The sequence below is a fragment of the Salvelinus alpinus genome, chromosome 24, assembly GCF_045679555.1.
Source record: "Salvelinus alpinus chromosome 24, SLU_Salpinus.1, whole genome shotgun sequence".
NCBI classification, from domain to species: Eukaryota; Metazoa; Chordata; class Actinopteri; order Salmoniformes; family Salmonidae; genus Salvelinus; species Salvelinus alpinus.
Window position 1 is genome coordinate 16076847 of NC_092109.1, and position 24205 is coordinate 16101051.

At 42.2% G+C, this 24205-nt stretch overlaps 3 protein-coding genes across 7 annotated transcripts; all 3 read left to right on the top strand.

Moving 5' to 3' along the window:
* The first annotated feature begins 260 nt into the window (after positions 1–260).
* On the top strand, positions 261–6557 carry LOC139552235 (nucleolar complex protein 4 homolog). 4 transcript variants are annotated; one of them, XM_071363762.1, is made up of 7 exons: positions 261–424; positions 2487–2585; positions 4609–4643; positions 4903–5386; positions 5550–5626; positions 5733–5846; positions 6055–6557. In XM_071363762.1, exons 4-7 carry the CDS (start codon positions 5305–5307, stop codon positions 6172–6174), a joined length of 393 nt encoding a protein of 130 aa, XP_071219863.1. In that variant the 5' UTR covers positions 261–424; positions 2487–2585; positions 4609–4643; positions 4903–5304; the 3' UTR covers positions 6175–6557. The 4 variants fall into 4 exon arrangements, with proteins under 4 accessions (XP_071219863.1, XP_071219865.1, XP_071219862.1 ...); XM_071363764.1 differs by lacking the exons at positions 261–424; positions 2487–2585 and adding an exon at positions 2603–3756 and having other exon boundaries at positions 6058–6557; XM_071363761.1 differs by lacking the exons at positions 261–424; positions 2487–2585 and adding an exon at positions 2607–3756.
* A 651-nt stretch (positions 6558–7208) lies between these two features.
* Positions 7209–13323, top strand: LOC139552236 (vacuolar protein sorting-associated protein 29). The gene is made up of 4 exons (XM_071363765.1): positions 7209–7345; positions 11961–12152; positions 12279–12514; positions 12642–13323. Exons 1-4 carry the CDS (start codon positions 7343–7345, stop codon positions 12757–12759), a joined length of 549 nt encoding a protein of 182 aa, XP_071219866.1. The 5' UTR covers positions 7209–7342; the 3' UTR covers positions 12760–13323.
* A 7407-nt stretch (positions 13324–20730) lies between these two features.
* Positions 20731–24163, top strand: LOC139552237 (GPN-loop GTPase 3). Of its 2 annotated transcripts, none has more exons than XM_071363767.1 (8): positions 20731–20959; positions 21444–21552; positions 21645–21812; positions 22004–22128; positions 22252–22367; positions 22612–22708; positions 23148–23276; positions 23448–24163. In XM_071363767.1, exons 1-8 carry the CDS (start codon positions 20912–20914, stop codon positions 23508–23510), a joined length of 855 nt encoding a protein of 284 aa, XP_071219868.1. In that variant the 5' UTR covers positions 20731–20911; the 3' UTR covers positions 23511–24163. The 2 variants fall into 2 exon arrangements, with proteins under 2 accessions (XP_071219868.1, XP_071219867.1); XM_071363766.1 differs by having other exon boundaries at positions 20750–20959; positions 21992–22128.
* Positions 24164–24205: the final 42 nt, after the last annotated feature.

Genomic DNA, 24205 nt, shown 5'->3' on the forward strand with positions numbered 1-24205 from the left:
AATCCTTTCCATTAGTAATCTTTAACACATTGTATTTTGGCGGATTTGTTAGCTGGAAGCATTCATAAAACAAACACAGCTTGAGAAGACAGACAGGTTTATGATGGGATGCCATGAAATTAATTATGGTATTTGATAATGTTAATTATTTATTGAAGTATATTTCATTACAGTACTTCTAGAATATTTGAGATACTTGGAATATTATTTGGCCATGCCCAGCACGATATACCCACCGACCGCAAGGTTGCGAAATTAGAATTTTAAGTACGTCTATAGGATCCACAACTGAAAACAAGAGGACAACTTCAGAGGCGCAAGATGAGTTAGGAAGATGGTATAAAAACACCCGAAATATAGATAAATTATTATTTAGAGCAGGAATCATGCCAACGATGTGTAAGACGTTCTTGACTATCTTCAGGTATGTAACTAAACAAAAACGTTCTGTGTGGTCCGTGTTATCGTTGCGTTTTGAAAGCTAGCTAATCAGACCCCATGTTAATTTTGCCCTGATAGTTGTGTTGGTTATTGACGATCCATATTCGATATCAATGCACATTCTTCACTTTCATCCTCAGTCAAAGAAAGAGAAGAAAGTTGTTTGTGCGATCAATGGATGTAGTAAACTGTAATGTTCATCATTAGCAGTGGCGGTTCTAGACCATTTCAACTGGGGGGGCCAAGCTGGGGCCAGTTGTACTGTTAGAGGGGCTAGTTACATTAGATGTTATTGTTGTCATATCGTTTTCTTCACTGCATTGCAGGCATTAGTTATGTAAAAAATTATTTCGTACTCCACATTTAGGGGGGCCACAAGGGGGTCCAAAATTGTTGTCACAGGGGCACTTCCCCCCCCCCCCCCCCCCCCAGAACCGCTAGTGATCATTAGAGGGGAGACCTGTATGTTGGGCAACTGCCCAAAGAAGACATAGGTACAGCACATCCACTTATGTTGGAAAAGGTCAGTAATAAATTATTCTGTTCTAGTTAAAAACAAGTTATCATCCAATATGCTTTGATTAAATGTACAATATCCTTGCCCATGTGGAAATTCTGACAGTAATGTACAGTACCAGTCAAAAGTTTGGACACACCTACTCATTCAAGAGTTTTTCTTTATTTGAACTAGTTTGTACATTGTAGAATAATAGTGAAGACATTAAAACTATGAAATAACACACATGGAATCATGTAGTAAACAAAAAAGTGTTAAATAAATCAAAATATATTTAATATTTGAGATTCTTTAAAGTAGCCACCCTTTGCCTTGATGACAGCTTTGCACACTTTTAGCATTCTCTCAACCAGCTTCACCTGGAATGCTTTTCCAATAGTCTTGAAGGAGTTCCCACATATGCTGAGCACTTGTTGGCTGCTTTTCCTTCACACTTTTCCTTCCCACTAAGCGCAAACCATATGGGATGGCGTATCGCTGCAGAATACTGTGGAAGCCATGCTGGTTAAGTGTGCCTTGCATTCTAAATAAATCACTGACAGTGTCACCAGCAAAGCACCATCACACAACCTCCATGCTTCACGGTGGGAATCACACATGCAGAGATCATCCGTTCACCTACTCTGCGTCTCACAAAGACTCAGCGATTGGTGTCCTTTAGTAGTGGTTTCTTTGCAGCAATTCAACCATGAAGGCTTGAATCACACAGTCTCTGAACAGTTGATGTTGAGATGTGTCTGTTACTTGAACTCTGTGAAGCATTTATTTGGGCTGCAATTTCTGAGGCTGGTAACTAATTAACTTATCCTCTGCAGCAGAGTTAACTCTAGGTGTTCCTTTCCTGTGGTGGTCCCGATGAGAGCCAGTTTCATCATTGTGCTTGATGGTTTTTGCGACTGACCTTCATGTCTTAAAGTAATGATGGACTGTCGTTTCTCTTTGCTTATTTGAGCTGTTCCTGCCATAATATGGACTTGGTCTTTTACCAAATAGGGCTATCTTCTGTATTCCACCCCTATCTTGTCACAACACAACTGATTGGCTCAAAAGCATTAAGAAGGAAAGAAATTCCACAAATTAACTTTTAGCAAGGCACACCTGTTAATTGAAATGCATTCCAAGTGACTACCTCATGAAGCTGGTTGAGAGAATGCCAAAAGTGTGCAAAGGGTGGTTACTTTGAAGAATCTCAAATATATTTTGATTTGTTTAACACTTTTTTGGTTACTACATGATTCCATATGTGTTATTTCATAGTTTTGATGTATTCACTATTATTCTACAATGTAGAAAATAATAAAAATACAGAAAAAAACATGAGTAAGTGTGTGAAACATTTGACTGGTACTGTGTATGCCAATTATTTGATGGTCCGACCGCTTCATAAATTATGATGATTAGGGCCTGGTGTTTTTCTCAGGTCTGCTGGGTCACAGGTAACTAAAAAAACATTGGCGTGGTGTGTGAAATGTATTTTCATGGATTTAGTCAAATGTTGAGTGTGATGATGCTATTTATTCCAATGCAGAAGAGTGCACTGATGAAGTTTGCCTCCACGTAAGGGAAGTTCCCCCTCCATGACTTGAACTGGAGTGAACACTACAGCTTCCCAAGGAAACTCATCCAGGTAGGGGGTTCAATGAAATACTACATGTTAGTTGCCTTGCGCGAATGTTACACCATTTAAGCGATCATTAGGGTTCATTGGTATACCAAAGAGGCAAGTTTGAAACTGGACCCACCTGTATTTATGCCATTTAGCAGCACTGATATTATATACATAATTGTTTAGCAGACAGTCATGCGTACATACATTGTTAGTATGGGTGGCCCCAGCAAGAATTGAACCCATGATTCTTGGCGTTGCAAGCGCCATGCTCTACTAACTGAGCCACGCCATGCTCTACTAACAGAGCCACCCCTGAAACGTTTAGATTTTGTCAGTCTGTAGCAATCCATTGCTCTGTGAACAGGCAGTGGTGGAGTGGCTGCTCTCTCAGGAGGAGGATATGGCGCTTCTTATCTCCAGATTTCAGGAGTACCTGGATATGGAGGATGTGCGTCAGTACGTCTTGAGCTCCGTCCGTGAGAACGGTGGGCAGGGTGATGGACAGAAACAAAGGGGTGAGCCCCAACAGGACTGGTGTCTGTGATTGGAGGTTCTAAATGAGATGGTTTATCGTAGCTTGTTTAGTTGTCTGTTTTATAGCGGTTATGTATTGTAAACATTCTTCACTCTTTTCTCTTCAATCACCTCAGTTGACCTGTGCTCCACACCTTCGCTCAAGTGTTGGACTGTGTTGTCTGACCGATGTTGTTTGTTTAGAATGGTCTTGTCTCTTCAGGCAGTGATGCCCATTTACCAGAACAACGTTTTCACGCTACTGTCCAATGTCAACAGGCCTAGCCAGGAGTCAGAACTCACCAACTTCCTGGTTAAACAGGAAGGTCAGTCCCTTCCAGCCTGCTGTTGTGCTCTTCTACTATATATTAAAATATAACAAATTATTTTTTGTAACTTGTATGCAACAATTTGAAATTGGCCATATTATTCCATTGTTATGGCAAGGGGCTTAAGAGTGCAAAGGTGCCATTAAATCAGAGTGGCAGAGATGCCAAATTCTCTGGACGCCTCTTCCCAATAGCCAAACACCTGAAGCTTCGGGGCATGTGTGGGATTTTGACATTTTTTACGTAGCTGCTGCTCCTTCCTCACCGCAGCCATTATCGGATGTCTTTGTCTGTGTAGCCTATAAACTTCGACATGTTGTAGAACAAACTTCTGTCCGTAACAGTAGGTAATTACAAATATAAGCACGACACAGACAAGCAGTCTTTTTTGCGAACAATGATTGAGTTATATTATTAGCCTAAATGATGACTATCCAATCGTCATATTAGGAATAGAAGGCTATCTTACATAAGTCTGCAAATGCGAAAATGCATGCAATGCTTTATTATAAAGGTGCTTTTTTATGGTAAATATTAGCTTCTCCAAAATTTAAACCCACGCGCTGCCTATGTTAGAATAACAGCCTACATTTACTTTTCCTCAGCCAACAAGACGAGTAATGAACAGCAAAATCACTAGCATATGTCAATCTGCTGTCCCCCATAGTAGAAAAGTTGACCTATTCTATTGGTCAGCTTGTCGTTGTGTGCGAGAAAGAAAAGGCCTATTCCAAACAGACTCTGGTACAGTTGTGGGATGATAGATCCCAAATTCATACAACCAGTAGGCCTAGGCTACGCCGCAAAATTATTTCTTCACATTAAAAGCAGAGCACAAGGCAGTAGGACACTCACAAATGTTCATTCCATAATGCAATTAACGGGAAAACACCATTGTGACAGATGAAAATATCCGATAGAAATGTTAAAAGACGGGAGATCTAAATATGCAACGACGAGCATGGGATGCTTGCTAATATGACTATGATTATGCATTTGGCTACTGGACAATGAAAGAAAGTTGTTGGGCGATAAAGGCTATTTGTTTCAATAGCATATGGAAGTCTTTGTAAAATAATTGCCTGCACGTTTGGTTGGATTTGGGCTAGACTATTTTGAAGCATGGCGGTTACCTTCAATCGCGCAGCCTCAGCCTTAACTGACTGTGTGATTTTATTGCCCCTTGATTCATTCTACAGCTAAACACGAAGACTGGAAAGCAGCCAAACTAAAAGTAAGCAAAGTCTCCTATCAACTACAAGAAACTGCATTTTTGTGTCTGGTGATAAGTATTTGTATCGCTGTAAGTGTGAATGTAATGATCATCTCTCCTTCCCATCAGGAAGACACGCGTGCCTTTGAGCGGTCGTGGCTTGTGTTTCTGAAGTATAAGTTATAAGATCAACTATAACATATAGACCACCTTGTTTGGACTGGAGTCTGCAGCCCAGAATTACATTTTCCTTCTCATGTCTGTCTGTCGCCCCCTGTAGTTACCCAACAGCATGTACAAGAAGGTGCTGGTGATCCTCTGTGACTCCATCCTGCCCCACATAGCAATCCCACACTGATGATCGACTTCCTGGCTGCAGCCTATGATGTTGGCGAGTTGGGTTTCCATCGTCTGTTTTCATAGACTGTTCTATAGAAGACAATCTGAGTGAATGCTATGCTGTACTGAAAGAGAGTAGACCTCTCTTTCGTGCTTACTCCATTAACTATCGATGACTGGCATTTCATCCTCACATTTGCTGTAAATCTATTAACAGTCAACAACACCTTTTGTCCATTGTGTCTCATCTTTCTCTCGAAGTCACCTGCCAGTCTACTTGGTGGCAGCGTTTGCCAAGCGTCTGTCCCGCCTGGCCGTCACGGCGCTGCCTGCTGCCTTGCTCATGGTAATACCCTTCATCTGCAACCTGATCCGCCGCCATCCTGCCTGCCGAGTCCTCATTCACCGCCCCAGTGCAGCAGACGGTAGGGTGTTCCCATTTCACCCCATACACTCACCTGTCTGGAGATGGGAATGAATTAGATACTGATTGTAATGTTGTGGTGGGTTTACATTTAGGCAAGGTCTCAAAGGGCTTTCCAATAGACAGCAGATTGTTTGTCATTTCCTGTGTGTGTGCTTGAACAGAAGCCTGTGATGACCCCTACCTGATGGAGGACCCCACCCAGTGCTATGCCCTGGAAAGCAGCCTGTGGGAGCTACAGGTATGTAGGGATATCCAGAGAAACACACATGATCCATAGAGATGAACACAACGAAATCTCACTCATTGCTCTTAACTTTTTACTCTTGCTTTCCTCCTGAGTATAGACTCTTCAGAAGCATTGTCAGCCTGATGTGGCCAAGGCTGCCATGGCGATCAACAAGCCCCTGTCACAGCAGGAGGATGACATCAGCGAGGTCCTGGAGTTATCCACCTATGAGGTGAGGCGACATCTCCAAACAGTGATTTTCTTCACCCACTCTTTGGTCCCCCTTGTGGTTTAAAATTCCAAAAGTTTTTTTATTGGTTGGTTAGGATATAATGTCTGGTGTGGATTCTTTCTTTGTTATAATTTCTTTGCATGTATATTTATATTGGTGTTTGTCACCATGTTATTGATGGAATGTGTTTCCATGTCTGTGCACATAGCAGATGGAGCGGGACCTGAAGCAGAGCACGACTGTGCCGCTGGAGTTTGACCATGCCATCAAGCTACTGCAGGGCACTGGAGGAGTGGGGGTGCTGGGCCTGCACTTCTCTCTAGAGTAGAGACAACCAGCACCAGGACATTCATACACCCAGCTCTTTGGACCTCTCTCCGATAACCCCTTTATATTTCAGCTCCACATTTTTCTCTTGTTTTCTGTTTTGGATTCATTGTACTTCAATCATGTGTGTTTCCCGAGTGGTGCAGTGGTGGTCTAAGTCACTGCATCTCAGTGCTAGAGGCATCACTACAGACCCTGGTTCGATCCCAGGCTGTATCACAACCAGCCGTGATTGGGAGTCCCATAGGATGGCGCACAATTGGCCCAGCGTTGTTCGGGTTTGGCTGGGGCAGGCTGTCATTGTAAATAAGAATTTGTTCTTAACTGACTTGCCTAGTGAAATAAAGGTTCAATAAAAAATATAAACCTTTCTAGAAAACTGTGCGCTGTGTTTATAATTGAGGCTTATTGTCAGATAAGATTTACAATGTTTTGTAGATCTTGACATTGGTATGCATGTGTGCAATCTCTGTTGGATGTGGAATGATACAATTTCTATAACCATTTTAAGCAGAAGTCAGATAAAGTTTGACAGGGAGCTAGTTGCACTTGAAAGATACATTCACAACTCTATGCACCATGTTTATAATGCATTTGAATGGGTGCATTGAGATATATAAATAAGGCAATGAAGTTGTTCAGAAATGTCAGAAATCCACCTAGAGTTTGATCATGATTCTGTTACATTACATTACACAGTCATTAAGCGTCTTCTGTACAGGGGAGTTTTGTTAAGCGCTTAGATGCTTGGTCTCAACATCAACGCACAAAACTTGCAGTACGGTTTAGGAAACATAAGGACCTTGTCTTTCATATCAGTCAGAAATCATTTTCAGAAAACAAAAGGTTAAATTGATACCCACTTTTACAGAGTTAGTGTACCGGAGGAGGAAGGCACCCATAGCTGTATGAATCTGTGCAAAACTACTACAGAACGTGTATATTTTTATATTTGAAAGGACTCTTTCTCGCTGTTGAAAGATTAGGTCCATATTTTTCGAAAACCGTATTGCATTAGATTAGATTCCACTTTTCTCACATGAGCGTGTCCTACATTGGAATCCGTAGGATTGCTCGGCATTCATTGGCTGATTGCATGAAAGTTGTCACTGCTTACGTCAATACGCGTAGCTGCTTCCTGAAGCTTAGCAGATCCAGCAAAATAGAAGATGGTAAGTCTGAAAAGACAGTAAATATTAGATTTCGAGGCTTATTTATGTTTCGTGAACATTACTTGTATGAAGACGTGAGCACTAGCCTTGTTACCGTAAAATCTACCTCTAGATCCCGGTAAATAAAACTTGTGAAGTCTGTTGGTCTGCTAAGTTAGCTAGCTACGATCACATGACAGTTGAAAATGTGATCTGAATAAGCATCATACCTCAAAACACCACCTGTATTCGGTTGTACTTTAAGTTTGTCATTTATTTGTTCGTTTTTGCAAATCTGTCTGATGAGCTTGCTCGAGTAGCTAGCTAACGTTATTTAATTACCTTCTCAAATTGTTAGCAAACTTCAGACAGTAGCTAACTAGTCAGAAATGCTAGCTAGCTTGTGATTTTCAAAAACAAAATCTGGTTTATCTAACGTTACCACACCATGTGCTTTACACATCACAGTTATCTACGAATATAAATTCAGTAATGTGCGTTTTTGTATTTGTTTGATTTGAACTTTATGGCCCTTTTAACGTTTTGTGTCAGTGCACCAACCAAACGTTAGTGCTTGATAGGGACACTTCATCACTCACACTCTCTAGTTTTGATATAACCTGCAACCCACTAACAATTAAGGCGATTTACTATTGTCACCTAGCTAACACTTCTTATTTGTTATGAATATTTCATTACTTTATTCATCCACTTTTAATTTATAATTTCAGTTTTCACTCTTGTCCCTTGTTCTTTTTTCCTTTCCAATCTTTGACCATGCTTCATGTAAATCTCTCCACGCACATCCTGCTTTCCACCCCTTTCACCCACCACTCCCTTCCCACCCTCCCAACACTCCCTGTCTCCAATCAACCTCTGCTTGTATTCAGGCTGTTCACCGGGTAAGTGCCCCGCTCTCTGTGTTGGATCTTGTCCTCTGCCCGTTCTGTAGGCTTGTTTTGCGGGGGGAGATGGCTGTCATAGTAACACTCCACACCTCACTATTCTCTGCAGGTTAGGCCTATAATGATTCCCTAATACCAAATAGATCTTAATTTATTGCATTCATCCACTAACACACATAGACACTTAGAATGCTGCATTCCATTCAGGTGAGAATATTGAGCAATTCTGATTTTTTTTATTTATCAGTAATCACATTTCCCTCCACAGTTTTTATGTGAGTAAAGTAGCAACGGTCATCAAAATTGTCAAAGGTTTTAAAATAATTCTAATAAATGCAATAGTTGGAAAATGGATAAAGATACTCCAAGCCGTTTAATTGTTTTTAATCCATCAGATATTTACTGAATTATAGCACACACAATGTTTACTGGCAAGGACAAATAATGAATTGCGTTCAGGGATTGTCAGATATCACTTTTTTATTTATAGAATGCACTGAAATATACTTTTTCTAATGGTATCAGGTAATAAAAAATAGTGTTAAAAATAAAGACAATTATTTGTGCCTAATTTGCATAAATACAAGTAACCATTATCCATAATAATCTCATCATGTTGGCCATCCTACCAGCACTGTATCTGCGAGCTTTTGGCAAGAGCGCAGGTGCTAAAACCAGCCTAGGCACATTTGCTATTTAACACAACAGTTTTTGTGACAAAATTATCGGTATAGTTGAAAATGCGATCGAAGCGCATTGAACTTTAGATTTTTATTCAGTACATGAAAACTTAAGTGAAAACGTGCATTTTGTGTGCACTACGTCTACGTCATCACACACTGAATTTTGTTGGAAACCCAACTGGTGGGAAAATGCATTTTTATGCGGATTTTAGAATATTCGCATGAAATCTGTCGCCAATTGGATGGAAACCTAGTTAGTAACCACATTTCCATCCTGTTTTTATGCGAGTAAAGTCATACTGTATATTAAAAGAAAAATCACAACAGCTGTGATGGAAACAGGAAGTTCCTGTACAATTTCACTAATTGGATGGAAACCTACAGTTGAAGTCGGAAGTTTACATACACTTAGGTTGGAGTCATTAAAATTCGTTTTTTCAACCACTCCACAAATATCTTGTTAACAAACTATAGTTTTGGCAAGTCGGTTAGGACATCTACTTTGTGCATGACACAAGTCATTTTTCCAACAATTGTTTACAGACAGATTATTTCACTTATAATTCACTGTACCACAATTCCAGTGTCTCAGAAGTTTACATACACTAAGTTGGCTGTGCCTTTAAACAGATTGGAAAATGGCTTTAGAAGCTTATGATAGGCTAATTGACATCATTTGAGTCAATTGGAGGTGTACCTGTGGATGTATTTCCAGGCCTACCTTCAAACTCAGTGCCTCTTTGCTTGACATCATGGGAAAATCAAAGGAAATCAGCCAAGACCCCAGAAAAAAATTGTAGACATCCACAATTCTGGTTCATCCTTGGGAGCAATTTCCAAACGCCTGAAGGTACCAAGTTCATCTGTACAAACAATAGTACGCAAGTATGAACACCATGGGACCACGCAGCCGTCATACCGCTCAGGAAGGAGACGCGTTCTGTCTCCTAGAGATGAACGTACTTTGGTGCGGAAAGTGCAAATCAATCCCAGAACAACAGCAAAGGACCTTGTGAAGATGCTGGAGGAAACAGGTACAGAAGTATCTATATCCAAAGTAAAATGAGTCCTATATCGACATAATCTGAAAGGCTGGCCAGCAAGGAATAAGCCACTGCTCCAAAACCGCTATAAAAAAGCCAGACAACGGTTTGCAACTGCACATGGGGACAAATATTGTACTTTTTGGAGAAATGTCCTCTGGTCTGATGAAACAAAAACAACTGTTTGGCCATAATGACCATCCTTAGGTTTAGAGGAAAAAGTGGGAGGCTTGCGAGCCAAAGAACACCATCCCAACCGTGAAGCACAGGGGTGGCAGTATCATGTTGTGGGGGTGCTTTGCTGCAGGAGGGACTGGTGCACTTCACAAAATAGATGGCATCATGAGGCAGGAAAATTATGTGAATATATTGAAGGAACATCTCAAGACATCAGTTAGGAAGTTAAAGCTTGGTCGCAAATGGGTCTTCCAAATGGACAATGACCCCAAGCATACCTCCAAAGTTGTGGCAAAATGGCTTAAGGACAACAAAGTCAAGGTATTGGAGTGGCCATCACAAAGACCTCAATAACATAAAAAATGTGTGGGCAGAACTGAAAAGCGTGTGCGAGCAAGGAGGCCTACAAACCTGACTCAGTTACACCAGCTCAGTCAGGAGGAATGGGCCAAAATTCACCCAACTTATTGTGGGAAGCTTGTGGAAGGCTACCCGGAACGTTTGACCCAAGTTAAACAATTTAAAGGCAATGCTACCAAATACTAATTGACTGTATGTAAACTTCTGACCCACTGGGAATGTGATGAAAGAAAGTAAAGCTAAATTAAATCATTCTCTATTATTATTCTGACATTTCACATTATTAAAATAAAGTGGTGATCCTAACTGACCTAAGGCGGAATTTTTACTAGGATTAAATGTCAGGAATTGTGAAAAACTCAGTTGAAATGTATTTGGCTAAGGTGTATGTAAACTTCCGACTTCAACTGTAGCTATAGTCTGTGATTATGGAGTTTGGATGCACTGACCTTTTGGGCTGGTTTCATGGTGATGTAGGATGACTTTTCTGATGTCTGATTGTGGTGTGGGAAAATCAATAAACTTTTCTTGTTTGGGCATTCTGAGTGGCACAGAGGTCTAAGGCACTACATCGCAGTGCTTGAGGTGTCATACAGACCTGGGTTCGATCCCAGGCTGTGTTACAGCCGGCCGTGACCGGGAGACCTATAAGACGGCGCACAATTGGGCCAGCGTCGTCCGGGTTAGGGGAGGGTTTGACCGTCCGGGGTTTACTTGTCCCATCATGCTCTAGTGACTCCTTGTGGCAGGTCGGGAGCCTGCAAGCTGACCTCGGTTGCCAACTGGACGGTGTTTCCTCCGACACATTGGTGCGGCTGGCTTCCAGGTTAAGCGAGCAATGCGGCTGGCAGGGTCGTGTTTCGGAGGATGCATGGCTCTCGACCTTCGCCTTTCCCGAGTCCGTAGGGGAGTTGCAGGGATGGGACAAGACTGTATCTACCAATTGGCTATCATGAAAAAGGGGTAAAAGTTCCAAAAATAAACCACTTTTCTTGTTTGTCTGAAACGAGGCTTATTTTGATTAGTCGCGGGTCAGACAAACTGATCCAAACATGGGGATAGCCTTGTCCCTTAGGAGACAAGAAGCTTTAGTCCTTGACCAAATTGGCAAAACACAATCTTCTCTTCCAGCGCTAATTACGATGGAGTATTGATATACCCTACCTAAGAGAACATACAATTATAGTAAAGCAAAAAAAGTGATCATCCAACTCAATGACCAATGTTGTGGTATTTTTTTATGATGAATTGATATTCAATACAACAGACTTGTTGAAAATGTGCAAGTCACATGTTGAATTTCAATTAATTTCCTGAGTTGACTGAGCTGAAATGGTATAGATTCCAAACTTAATGTCACCCTAATTGACAGCCTACATTTCGTAAGTATGACTGAGCCCCCTCCCGTAACTGTTGCTAACATAAATACTGTTGCTAACATAACTCTCCATCCACTGTTTGATGACAGTTGGTCCTGGTGTTAGGTGACCTGCACATTCCCCACCGATGCAACACCCTACCAGCCAAGTTCAAGAAGCTGCTAGTGCCAGGCAAAATCCAGCACATCCTCTGTACAGGCAACCTTTGCACCAAGGAGAGCTATGACTACCTGAAGACCCTGGCTGGGGATGTACACATCGTCAGGGGAGACTTTGATGAGGTTTTTGTATCTGCTTCCCTTCTGCTTTATTACATGATCCATTATCTTGAAACTTATATGTAATCCTTTAATGGGTTAGAACAGTGGATGAACTGTAGTGTGTTTTTGGCCTTCTCTGCCCTACAGAACCTGAACTACCCGGAGCAGAAGGTGGTGACGGTGGGTCAGTTTAAGATCGGCCTGATCCATGGGCACCAGGTGATCCCCTGGGGGGACATGGCAAGCCTGGCTCTGCTGCAGAGGCAGCTTGACGTCGACATCCTCATCTCTGGACACACGCACAAGTTTGAGGCCTTCGAAAACGAGAACAAGTTCTACATCAACCCCGGCTCAGCAACTGGAGCCTACAACGCACTGGAAAGGTAATGGAGGCATTTTACAGATTAAGCCGTTCACATATTTATTGGGTCATTTAGCAGGTGACTTGGTAAGTTGCTAACCGCTAGCATTAAACTGAGCCTTCCTCTCTTTTGTTTGGTTTCTCCTCAGCAACATCATCCCATCCTTTGTATTGATGGACATCCAAGCATCCACAGTGGTGACGTACGTCTACCAGCTCATCGGAGATGACGTAAAAGTGGAAAGGATTGAGTACAAGAAATCCTAAAACCAGGGCAGTAGGGGGTTCTGTTGTTCACTAAGCGTATCGTTTCATTCCTTTCTACCTGCAGCTCCAACTACGTCACCATTAATGCTTGACTTGGGCAGGAGCTAACCCGGAGCTGAGTATCTGCACCTCAAATGTTCTATTGCTTGAGCTCCTGTTCCTCTTATAGAATAATAGCGCCAAAGTATTGTAGAGCTCCTGCACCTATATATAAACAGTACCAGCACACAACATGAATACTGGAACCTATTTCAGTCCAATTCGAGCACTGGTCACCACAATGCTAATGCTGTACCATAACTGTTTGCCACTTAACTCTATAAAGAAATGTATAATATTGTTTATTTCATCAGCATTTGCTTGTGTTCGACCCATCATCTGGTGTCTGTAGAGAATGCCATAAGGTCACGAGTTTGCCTAATGTCATTAAAATAAATATTTTTTATTTTACGTATTGGGATGTAAAATGTCCTGTAATTACGTGTAACTCCATGGCCTTTATCTTCCTGTAGTGGACCTTCTCTCACTCATTTTCCCCACAATAAAAATCCCATTTCACTTTCAGCCACTTGTTGTTATTAAGTTGTAAGACTAACACCTATAGAAAATGTCACCACGTGTAAAAACACTGTGACAACAAATGAGCGTTGCTGTCATGTATCCCATAAGTTAGTGAATTAGTCATCTCCCCCATGAACAGTGAGCTCATGCATTCACTCATCTCCTCTAACTCCAGGTCATCTTCCCACTGGTTGAACCCTGATGACAAAGGCACAGATATAAACATGGCATAATTTAGGTTAGAACAAATATTGTGCAATACTAAAGCTTCAATAACTGCCCTGAGCGCTTTCAAACAAACAGTGCCTTCGGAAAGTATTCAGACCCCTTGACTTTTTCCACATTTTGTTACATTACAGCCTTGTTCTAAAATGGATTAAATTACCAAATTTCCTCAGCAATCTACACACAATACCCCATAATGACAAAGCAAAAAGTTATTTTTAGAAATTTAGCAAATGTATTAAAAACAGATACCTTATTTACAATAAGTATTCAGACCCTTTGCTATGAGACTCAAAATTGAGCTCAGGTGCATCCTGTTTTCATTGATCATCCTTGAGATGTTTCTACAACTTGATTGGAGTCCACCTGTGGTGAATTGAATTGATTGGACATGATTTGGAAAGGCACACACCTGTCTATATAAGGTCCCACAGTTGACAGTGCATTTCAGAGCAAAAAAACAAGCCATGAGGTCGAAGGAATTGTCCGTAGAGCTCCGAGACAGGATTGTGTCGAGGCACAGATCGAGTCTCACAGCAAAGGGTCTGAATACTTATGTAAATAAGGTATGATGAAACTGGCTCTCATGAGGACCGCCACAGGAAAGGAAGACCAAGAATTACCTCTGCTGCAGAGGATAAGTTCGTTAGCGTTACCAGCCTCAGAAATTGCAGCCCAAATAAATGCTTCACAGAGTTCAAGTAACAGACACATCTCAACATCAACTGTTCAGAGGAGACTGTGAATCAGGCCTTCATGGTCGAATTGCTGCGAAGAAACCACTACGAAAGGACACCAATAAAAATAAGAGACTTGCTTGGGCCAAGAAATACAAGCAATGGACATTAGACTGGTGGAAATCTGTCCTTTGGTCTTATGAGTCCAAATTTGAGAATTGTCTTTGTGAAACGCAGAGTAGGTGAATGGATGATCTCCACATGTGTGGTTCCCACCGTGAAGCATGGAGGAGGAGGTGTGATGGTGCTTTTCTGGTGACAATGTCAGTGATTTATTTAGAATTTACGGCACACTTAACCAGCATGGCTACCACAGCATTCTGCAGCGATACACCATCCCTTTTGGTTTGCGCTTAGTGGGACTATCATTTGTTTTTCATCAGGACAATGACCCAACACACCTCCAGGCTGTGATGAAGATGGGTAAACCCTTGAATGAGTAGGTGTGTCCAAACTTTTGACTGGGTCTGTGTATATATACTGAACAAAATGATTAAACAAAACATGCAACATTTTCAAAGATTTTACTGAGTTACAGCTCATTTGAGGAAATCAGTCAATTGAAATAAATTAATTAGGCCCTAATCTATGGATTTCACATGATTGGGAATACAGATATGCATCTGTTAGTCACAGATATCTTAAAATAACTCACAATGGGCTTCTGGATCTCGTCATGAATTGCCATCGATAAAATGCAATTGTGTTCGTTGTCTGTAGCTTATGCCTGCCCATAACCCCGTTACTGGCTCAAATAGCAGACCAATCAGCCTGTTACCAACCCTTAGTAAACTTCTGGAAAAAATTGTGTTTGACCAGATACAATTCTAATTTAAAGTAAACAAAATGACAACAGACTTTCAGCATGCTTATAAGGAAGGACATTCAACAAGCACAGCACTTACACAAATTATTGATGATTGGCTGAGAGAAATTGATAATTTTGTAGGGGCTGTTTTGTTAGACTTCAGTGGGGCTTTTGACATTATCGATCATAGTCTGCTGCTGGAAAAACTTGTGTTATGGCTTTACACCCCCTGCTATCTTGTGGATAAAGAGTTACTTGTCTAACAGAACAAAGAGGGTGTTCTTTAATGGAAGCCTCTCTAAAATATTCCAGGTGGAATCAGGAATTTCCCAGGGTAGCTGTTTAGGCCCCTTACTTTTTTCAATCTTTATTAACTACATGCCAATGGCTTTGAGCAAAGCCAGTGTGTCTATGTATGCGGATGACTCAACACTATACACGTCAGCTACTACAGCAACTGAAATGACTGAAACACTTAACAAAGAGCTGCAGTTAGTTTCACAATGGGTGGCAAGGAATAAGTTAGTCCTAAATATTTCAAAAACTAAAAGCATTGTATTTGGGACAAATCATTCACTAAACCCTAACTACATTTTGTAAGGAATAATGTGGAAATTGAGCAAGTTGAGGTGACTAAACTGCTTGGAGTAACCCTGGATTGTAAACAGTCATGCTCAAAACATTGATACAACAGTATCTAAGATGTGGAGAAGTCTGTCCATAATAAAGCGTTGCTCTGCCTTCTTAACAACACTATCAACAAGGCAGGTCCTACAGCCATAGTTTTGTCGCACCTAGACTACTGTTCAGTCGGGTGGTCAGGTGCCACAAAGAGGGACTTAGGAAAATTACAATTGGCTCAGAACAGTGCAGCACGGCTGGCCTTTAAAAGTACATGGAGAGCTAACATTAATGAAATGCATGTCAATCTCTCATGGCTCAAAGTGGAAGAGAGATTGACTTCCTCACTACTTGTTTTTGTAAGAAATGTTGACAAGCTGAATATACTGAGCTGTCTGTTTAGACTACTAGCACACAGCCCCAGACACCCATGCATACCCCACAAGACATGCCATCAGAGGTCTCTTCACAAGTCCAGAACAGACTATGGGAGGCGCACAGTACTACACAGAGCCATGACTACATGGAACTCTATTCCACATCAGGTAACTGATGCTAGCAGTAGAATCAGATAAAAAAACAAACGGGTAACAATACACCTTATGGAACAGTGGGGACTGTGAAGAGACACACACAAGCGCTAGCACGCACTCTTCACGTATATTGTAATATTGTTATATGGTGGTATTATCAATCACATTTATTTATAAAGCCCTTCTTACATCAGCTGATGTCACAAAGTGCTGTACAGAAACCCAGCCTTAAACCCCAAACAGCAAGCAATGCAGGTGTAGAAGCACAGTGGCTAGGAAAAACTCCCTAGAAAGGCCGGAACCTAGGAAGAAACCTAGAGAGGAACAAGGCTATGAGGGGTGGCCAGTCCTCTTCTCGCTGTGCCGGGTATTATACATTTTGTATTGTAGATGTGTAATAATGTTATGATGTACTGTTTTATTTTTTGTTTTATATGTAATGTAAGTGCCTTAATGTGTTTGAACCCCAGGAAGAGTAATGGGGATCCCTAATAAATACAAATACAAAATACCATAACCCCACCATGGGTCACTCTGTTCACAACGTTGACATCAGCAAACCACTCGCCCACACAACGCCATACACGTGGTCTTCGGTTGTGAGACCGGTTGGACGTACTGTCAAATTCTCTAAAATTACGTTGTAGGCGGATTATGGTAGAGAAATTAACATTCAATTCTCTGGCAACAGCTCTGGTGGACATTCTTGCAGTCAGAACGCCAATTGCACACTCCCTCAAAACTTGAGACATCTGTGGCATTGTGTTGTGTGACAAACTGCACATTTTAGAGTGGCCTTTTATTGTCCCCAGCACAAGGTGCATGTGTCATCCTGTTTAATCAGCTTCTTGATATGTCACACCTGTCAGGTGGATGGATTATCTTGGCAAATAAGAAATGTTAACTAACAGGGATGTAAACAAATTTGTGCACAAAATGTTTGTGCGTAGTGAAAATGTCTGGGATCTCTCATTTCAGCTCATGGAACATGGGACCAACACTTTACATGTTGCGTTTATATTTTTGTTTAGTATCTGTCACAGATACCTTTAAAAAAGGTAGGGGCGTGGATCAGAAAACCAGTCAGTATCTGGTGTGACCACCATTTGCCTCATGCAGCACGACACATCTCCTTTTCACAGAGTTGATCAGGTTGTGGATTGTAGCCTGTAGACTGTTCTCCCACTCCTATTCAATGACTGTGCAAAGTTGCCGGATATTAGTGGGAACTGGAACACGCTGTTCTACACATCTACACGTCGATCGAGAGCATCCCAAATACCATAACCCCACCGCCACCATGGGGCACTCTGTTCACAATGTTGACATCAGCAAACCACTGACCAGTCAGGTCAAGACTCTGGTGAGGATGACAAGCACGCAGATGAGCTTCCCTGAGATGGTTTCTGACAGTTTGTACAAAACCGCAGTTTTATCAGCTGTCCGGGTTGCTGGTCTCAGACGATCTCGCAGGTAAAGAAATCGGATGTGGAGTTCCTGGGCTGGCGTGGTTACATGTGGTCTGTGGTTCAAATCAAATCAAATCAAACGTTATTTGTCACATGGGCCCGAATACAACAAGTGTAGACTTTACCGTGAAATGTTTACTTTACAAGCCCTTAACCAACAGTGTAGTTCAAGAAGAGTTAAGAAAATATTTACCAAGTAGACTAAAATAAAAAGCAATAATTAAAAGGTAACACAATAAGAATAACAATAATGAGGTTATATACAGGGGGCACCGGTACCGAGTCAGTGTGCGGGGGTACAGGTTAGTTGAGGTAATTTGTACATGTAGGTGGGGGTGAAGTGACTATGCATGATAATAAACAGTGAGTAGCATCAGTGTACAAAAGGGGGAGGGGGTCAATGTAAATTTTCTGGTGGCGATTTTATTAATTGTTCGGCAGTCTTATGGCTTGGGGGTAGAAGCTGTTGAGGTGCCTCTTGGTCCTAGACTTGACGCTCCGGTACCGCTTGCCGCGTGGTAGCAGAGAAAATAGTCTATAACTTGGGTGACTGGAGTCTCTGACAATTTTATGGGCTTTCCTCTGACACCGCCTATTATATAGGTCCTGGATGGCAGGAAGCTTAGCCCCAGTGATGTACTGTGCCGTTCGCACGACCCTCTCTAGTGCCTTACAGTCAGATGCCGAGCAGTTGCCATACCAGGTGGTGATGCAACCGGTCAGGATGCTCTTGATGGTGCAGCTGTAGAACCTTTTGAGGATCTGTGGACCCATGCCAAATCTTTTCAGTCTCCTGAGGGGGAAAAGGTTTTGTCGTGCCCTCTTCACAACTGTCTTGGTATGTTTGGACCATGATAGTTTGTTGGTGATGTGGACACCAAGGAACTTGCAACTCTCGACTCACTCCACTACAGCCCCGTCGATGTTAATGGGGGCCTGTTCGGCCCGCCTTTTCCTGTAGTCCACGATCCTTAGTCTTGCTCACATTGAGGGAGAGGTTGTTGTCCTGGCACCACACTGCCAGTTCTCTGACCTCCTCCCTATAGGCGGGCTCATCGTTGTCGGTGATCAGGCCTACCACTGTTGTGTCGTCAGCAAACGTAATGATGGTGTTGGAGTCGTGTTTGACCATGCAGTCGTGGGTGAACAGGTAATACAGAAGGGGACTAAGTACACAACCCCGAGGGGCCCCAATGTTAAGGATCAGCGTGGAAGATGTGTTGTTGCCTACTCTTACCACCTGGGGGCGGGCCGTCAGGAAGTTCAGGATCCAGTTGCAGAGGGAGGTGTTTAGTCCCAGAGTCCTTAGCTTAGTGATGAGCTGCGTGGGCACTATGGTGTTGAATGCTGATCTGTAGTCAATGAACAGCATTCTCACATAGGTGTTCCTTTTGTCCAGGTGAGAAAGGGCAGTGTGGAGTGCGATTGAGATTGCATCATCTGTGGATCTGTTGGGGCAGTATGCGAATTGGAGTGGGTCTAGGGTGTCCAGGAGGATGCTGTTGATGTGAGCCATGACCAGCCTTTCAAAGCACTTCATGGCTACCGACGTAACTGCCATGGGGCGGTAATCATTTAGGCAGGTTACCTTCGCTTCCTTGGGCACAGGGACTATGGTGGTCTGCTTGAAACGTGTAGCTATTACAGACTCTGTCAGGGAGAGGTTGAAAATGTCAGTGAAGACACCTGCCAGTTGGTCTGTGCATGCTTTGAGTACACGTCCTGGTAATCCATCTGGCCCAGCGGCTTTGTGAATGTTGACCTGTTTAAAGGTTTTGTTCACATCGGCTACCGAGAGGGTTATCACACAGTCATCCAGAACAGCTGGTCGTCTCGTGCATGCTTCAGTGTTGCTTGCCTCGAAGCGAGCATAAAAGGCATTTAGCTTGTCTGGTAGGCTCACGTCACTGGGCAGCTGCCGTCTGGGTTTCCCTTTGTAGTCCGTAATAGTTTTCGAGCCCTGCCACATCCGACTAGCTTCAGAGCCGGTGTAGTAGGATTCAATCGTAATCCTGTATTGACGCTTTGCTTGTTTGATGGTTCGTCTGAGGGCATAACGGGATTTCTTATATGCGCCGGATTAGTCCCCGCTCCTTGAAAGCGTCAGCTCTAGCCTTTAGCTCGATGCGGATGTTGCCTGTAATCCATGGCTTCTGGTTGGGATATGTACGTACAGTTACTGTGCATGCACTTCGTCGATGCACTTATTGATGAAGCCGATCAATGCCATTGGATGAATCCCAGGGTGGCAGGTAGCCTAGTGGTTAGAGCGTTGGACTAGTAACCGAAATTGTTGCAAAATTGAATCCCCCAAATCTGTCGTTCTGCCCCTGAACAAGGCAGTTAATCCACTGTTCCTAGGCTGTCATTGAAAATAAGAATTTGTTTTTAACTGACTTGCCTAGTTAAATGAAGGTAAAATAAAATGAAAATAAATTCCAGTCTGTGCAAGCAAAACAGTCCTGTGGTGTAGCATTCTAAAATCAAATGTGATTTGTCCTAAGCACAAGGTACACCTGTGTAATGATCTTGACGTTTAATCAGCTTCTTGATATGCTACACTGTCAGGTTGATGGCAAAGGAGAAATGCTCACTGACAGGGATGTTAACAAACTTCTGCACAAAATGTTTGTGTATATGGCACATTTCTGGGATGTTTTATTTCAGCTGAAACATGGGACCAACACTTTACATGTTGCGTTTATATTTAGATATCGGCGCGCAGGTGAAATTCTTCTTCTTCTTCTTTAAGGTTTTATTGGTGGACTTCATCCAAAAAGGTATCCAGGGTGTATCACAACCGGCCGTGATTGGAGTCCCATAGAGCGGCGCACAATTGGCCCAGCGTCGTCCGGGTTTGGCCGGTGTAGGCCGTCATTGTCAATAAGAATTTGTTCTTAACTGACTTGCCTAGTTAAATAAAGGTTACATAAAAAATGTAAAAAAGTTAAAGTTGTATTGCCGCTACAAAAGGCACAATTGTTTGTGCGCATGCGTGAAAATATACCTCTCGCCCTGGTTCGAACGACAGCTTTTGTCCCGAAACAATACCCGTAGTTAGTGAAAGTATTCTGTCTGCAAGCATGTTGGCTGTGCATTTACTCGCGGTCATTGTTTTGCAATATTAGTCTTGAAGAATTAAGCGACACTTTTTTTGGTCATTTCAGTCCATGTAGTTTTCGGGATAGGATAGCAGAAATGCCTCGTTATGCTCAACTGGTGATGGGCCCCGCGGGAAGTGGAAAGGTAGCTACTAGATTATAGCTACGTTAGTTAAGTAACGTTATTTATCCACACAGCCTGTTGTGCTGAAATGCTACGGTTATTTTCAGTGGGTAGTTAGCTATTAAACTAGCTAACTAAATAGGTGTTTGTTGGTTGTTCCATGTCGATTCCAAAATGTAGCAAAATGAGCAGGGCTAGGCTAGGTTTGACTATTTTTGCCAATTCACATATCATTAACATATCTAGCGATACCACTTGCTAGATTATTAGTGGGCTAGAGTTGCAACCAACTATTTATATATACACTATTGGTTGCAATTTCAAGGTCTAAACTACTACAGGCATTGCCATTTCAGAAATGCAATTCTAGCACTTTAATAATGTGGTTGTACTGTAGTTGTTACTTGATTTATCCTATTCACTGTTCTCATATCATCATGTATGTTTTTGCCACTGATATTAAAGTCAGCTGTGGTTTATATATATATATCCCGCCTCTCCTCAGAGTACCTACTGCTCTACACTGATCCAGCATGCAGAAGCCATAAACCGCTCTGTACAGGTGGTCAATCTAGACCCAGCCGCTGAACACTTTGATTACCCAGTCATGGCAGGTAAGAAAACCCATCTCTTAGGAGTTCTGATACTGTGATAGTCCTGTTTCTCTAACATTGAGTGGCACTGATGGCCTTTTTCCTACCCTCAGATATCCGGGAGCTCATCATGGTGGATGACGTGATGGAGGATGAGTCACTGAGGTTTGGCCCAAATGGAGGGCTGGTGTTTTGCATGGAGTACTTTGCCAACAACTTTGACTGGCTGGAGGAGAGTCTGGGTCACGTGGAGGACGACTACATACTGTTTGACTGTCCTGGTAAGGTGCTTTTCATAGAGGAGGGCAAGGAACGTGGCCTGGATGATGATGATGATGGAGATTAAGTGAATAATATGGATTGGATTTTGATGTTGACCATGATGGTGATGGCGGTTGAGAAGTTTGTGCTGAAAGTGATGTGGTGAGAATGGTATTGACGACGATGATGACGGTGTTAGTGATGTCTGCAGGTCAAATAGAGCTCTACACACACCTCCCTGTGATGAGGCAGCTGGTAGAGCAGCTCCAGCAATGGGAATTCCGTGTCTGTGGCGTCTTCCTGGTGGACTCACAGTTCATGGTGGAGACCTTCAAGGTAATATGTCCTCTGCTAACACATCTTATTTCCAATCCCACGCTGCCTTTTATACAGTCTTTATAATATGCTATAACAGTTGTATTTTAAGTTAATTGCAAAACAATTGTCTCAAAAAAACAGTTCATCTCTGGTATCATGGCTGCGTTGAGTGCCATGGTGTCCTTGGAGATCCCAACAGTCAACATCATGACCAAAATGGACCTGCTCAGTCCCAAGGCCAAGAAGGAAATTGAAAAGTAGGTGTCAGAATTATGGAATTCCTCCTTTTTATGTGTGTATCTGTTGCTGTGGTCTATGTCCATCTGGTTTTATGTCTGTGTGTGTGTGTGTGTGTGTGTGTGTGTGTGTGTGTGTGTGTGTGTGTGTGTGTGTGTGTGTGTGTGTGTGTGTGTGTGTGTGTTTGGCTCTGAATGCATCCTATGCACAAGCTTAGCGGATCTGTATTGGCTGACACTGACAGATCCCGCTCTCTCCATGCAGGTACCTGGACCCTGACATGTACTCAATGATGGAGGACAACTCTGTCACCATTAGGAGCAAGAAGTTCAAGAAGCTGACCAAAGCCATCTGTGGTTTGGTAAGTTTTATTGTAATTAATCGCATTGTCTGAAAGCTTTCAAAATACACTGAAAACATCCTAAAATACGTCTATACAGCTAAAAACAACAATGCAATGTAAAAACAAGTTGACATTGAGGTTAAAGAAAGTATGCTTTCTCAATTTACCTAATTTTGCTAATCGTTCCTTTCGACAAAATCAAGACGTCAAGGGTCTTGTAACGTTTTTTGTATGAAAAATCTTTAATTACAGCTTAATTTGAGCAAATTCAGAATTTACAAATAATAATAATAATTTAGTGTGTAATTGGTCCTATTTCACACATGTACAATCGTGCTATTAACTCGATTCAATGTTTTTATCGTTTGACAGCCCTATGCCGCACACAACCGTGCATAGAGAGAGGGCAGCATTGGTGTCCATAAATAAGTCATGACCCCTAGTTTGTGTTTTCTAGATTGATGACTACAGCATGGTGAGATTCTTGCCTTTTGATCGCACAGACGAGGAAGGCATCAACATAGTGCTTCAGCACATCGACTTTTCCATACAGTATGGAGAAGACTTGGAGTTCAAAGAGCCAAAGGTAAATACAAAACAAATACACTACTTTGTGAACTGAAATATAGGCTTAGCCCTAGAGGTTAGTAGAGCAGACTAACTCTAATCCTGTTTTGGGAAATAATGTACTAAGTTACTAAATCGACTCCAACTAACCAAAACCTTTCACTCACTCTCCTTTTTTCTCTCTCCTAAGGAGCCTGACGAGGAGCCAGACAACACAAATTATGATGATTTCTTCCAGGACAAAGAGGACTGAGATGGTATACATTACAAAATATTAAATGCACCTGCTCTTTCCATGACAGACTGAATCCAGGTGAATCCAGGTGAAAGCTATGATCCTTTATTGATGTCACTTAAATTAGTGTAGATGAAGGGGAGGAGACGGGTAATAGGAGGATTTTTAAGCCTTAAGATAATTGAGACATGGATTGTGTATGTGTGCCATTCAGAGGGTGAATGGGCAAGGAAACAGATTTTAAGTGCCTTTGAACGGGGTATGGTAGTAGGTGCCAGGCGCACCGGTTTGTGTCAAGAACTGAAACGCTGCTGGGTTTTCACACTCAACAGTTTCCCATATGTATCGATAAAGGTCCTCCACCCAAATGACATCCAGCCAACTTGACACAACTGTGGGAAGCATTGGAGTCAACATGGGCCAGCATCCCTGTGGAACGCTTTCGAGTCCATGCCCGACGAATTGAGTCTGTTCTGAGGGAAAAAGGGGGGTGCAACTCAATATTAGGAAGGTGTTCTCAATTTCACCCAATCCCTCCCCATCCCTGTCTGTGAAGCACCACCACGTGACCTGTTGGTTTTTGACTGTAAGCAGAATTTTATGGAAATTAAGAAAACGTTTCTTGTTGAATATCTGGATTATGTTTTTGTAATTAAACTATTGTAAAACAACGTTTTGACATTTATTGCGATGAAAATGGTGATCAGTTGCGC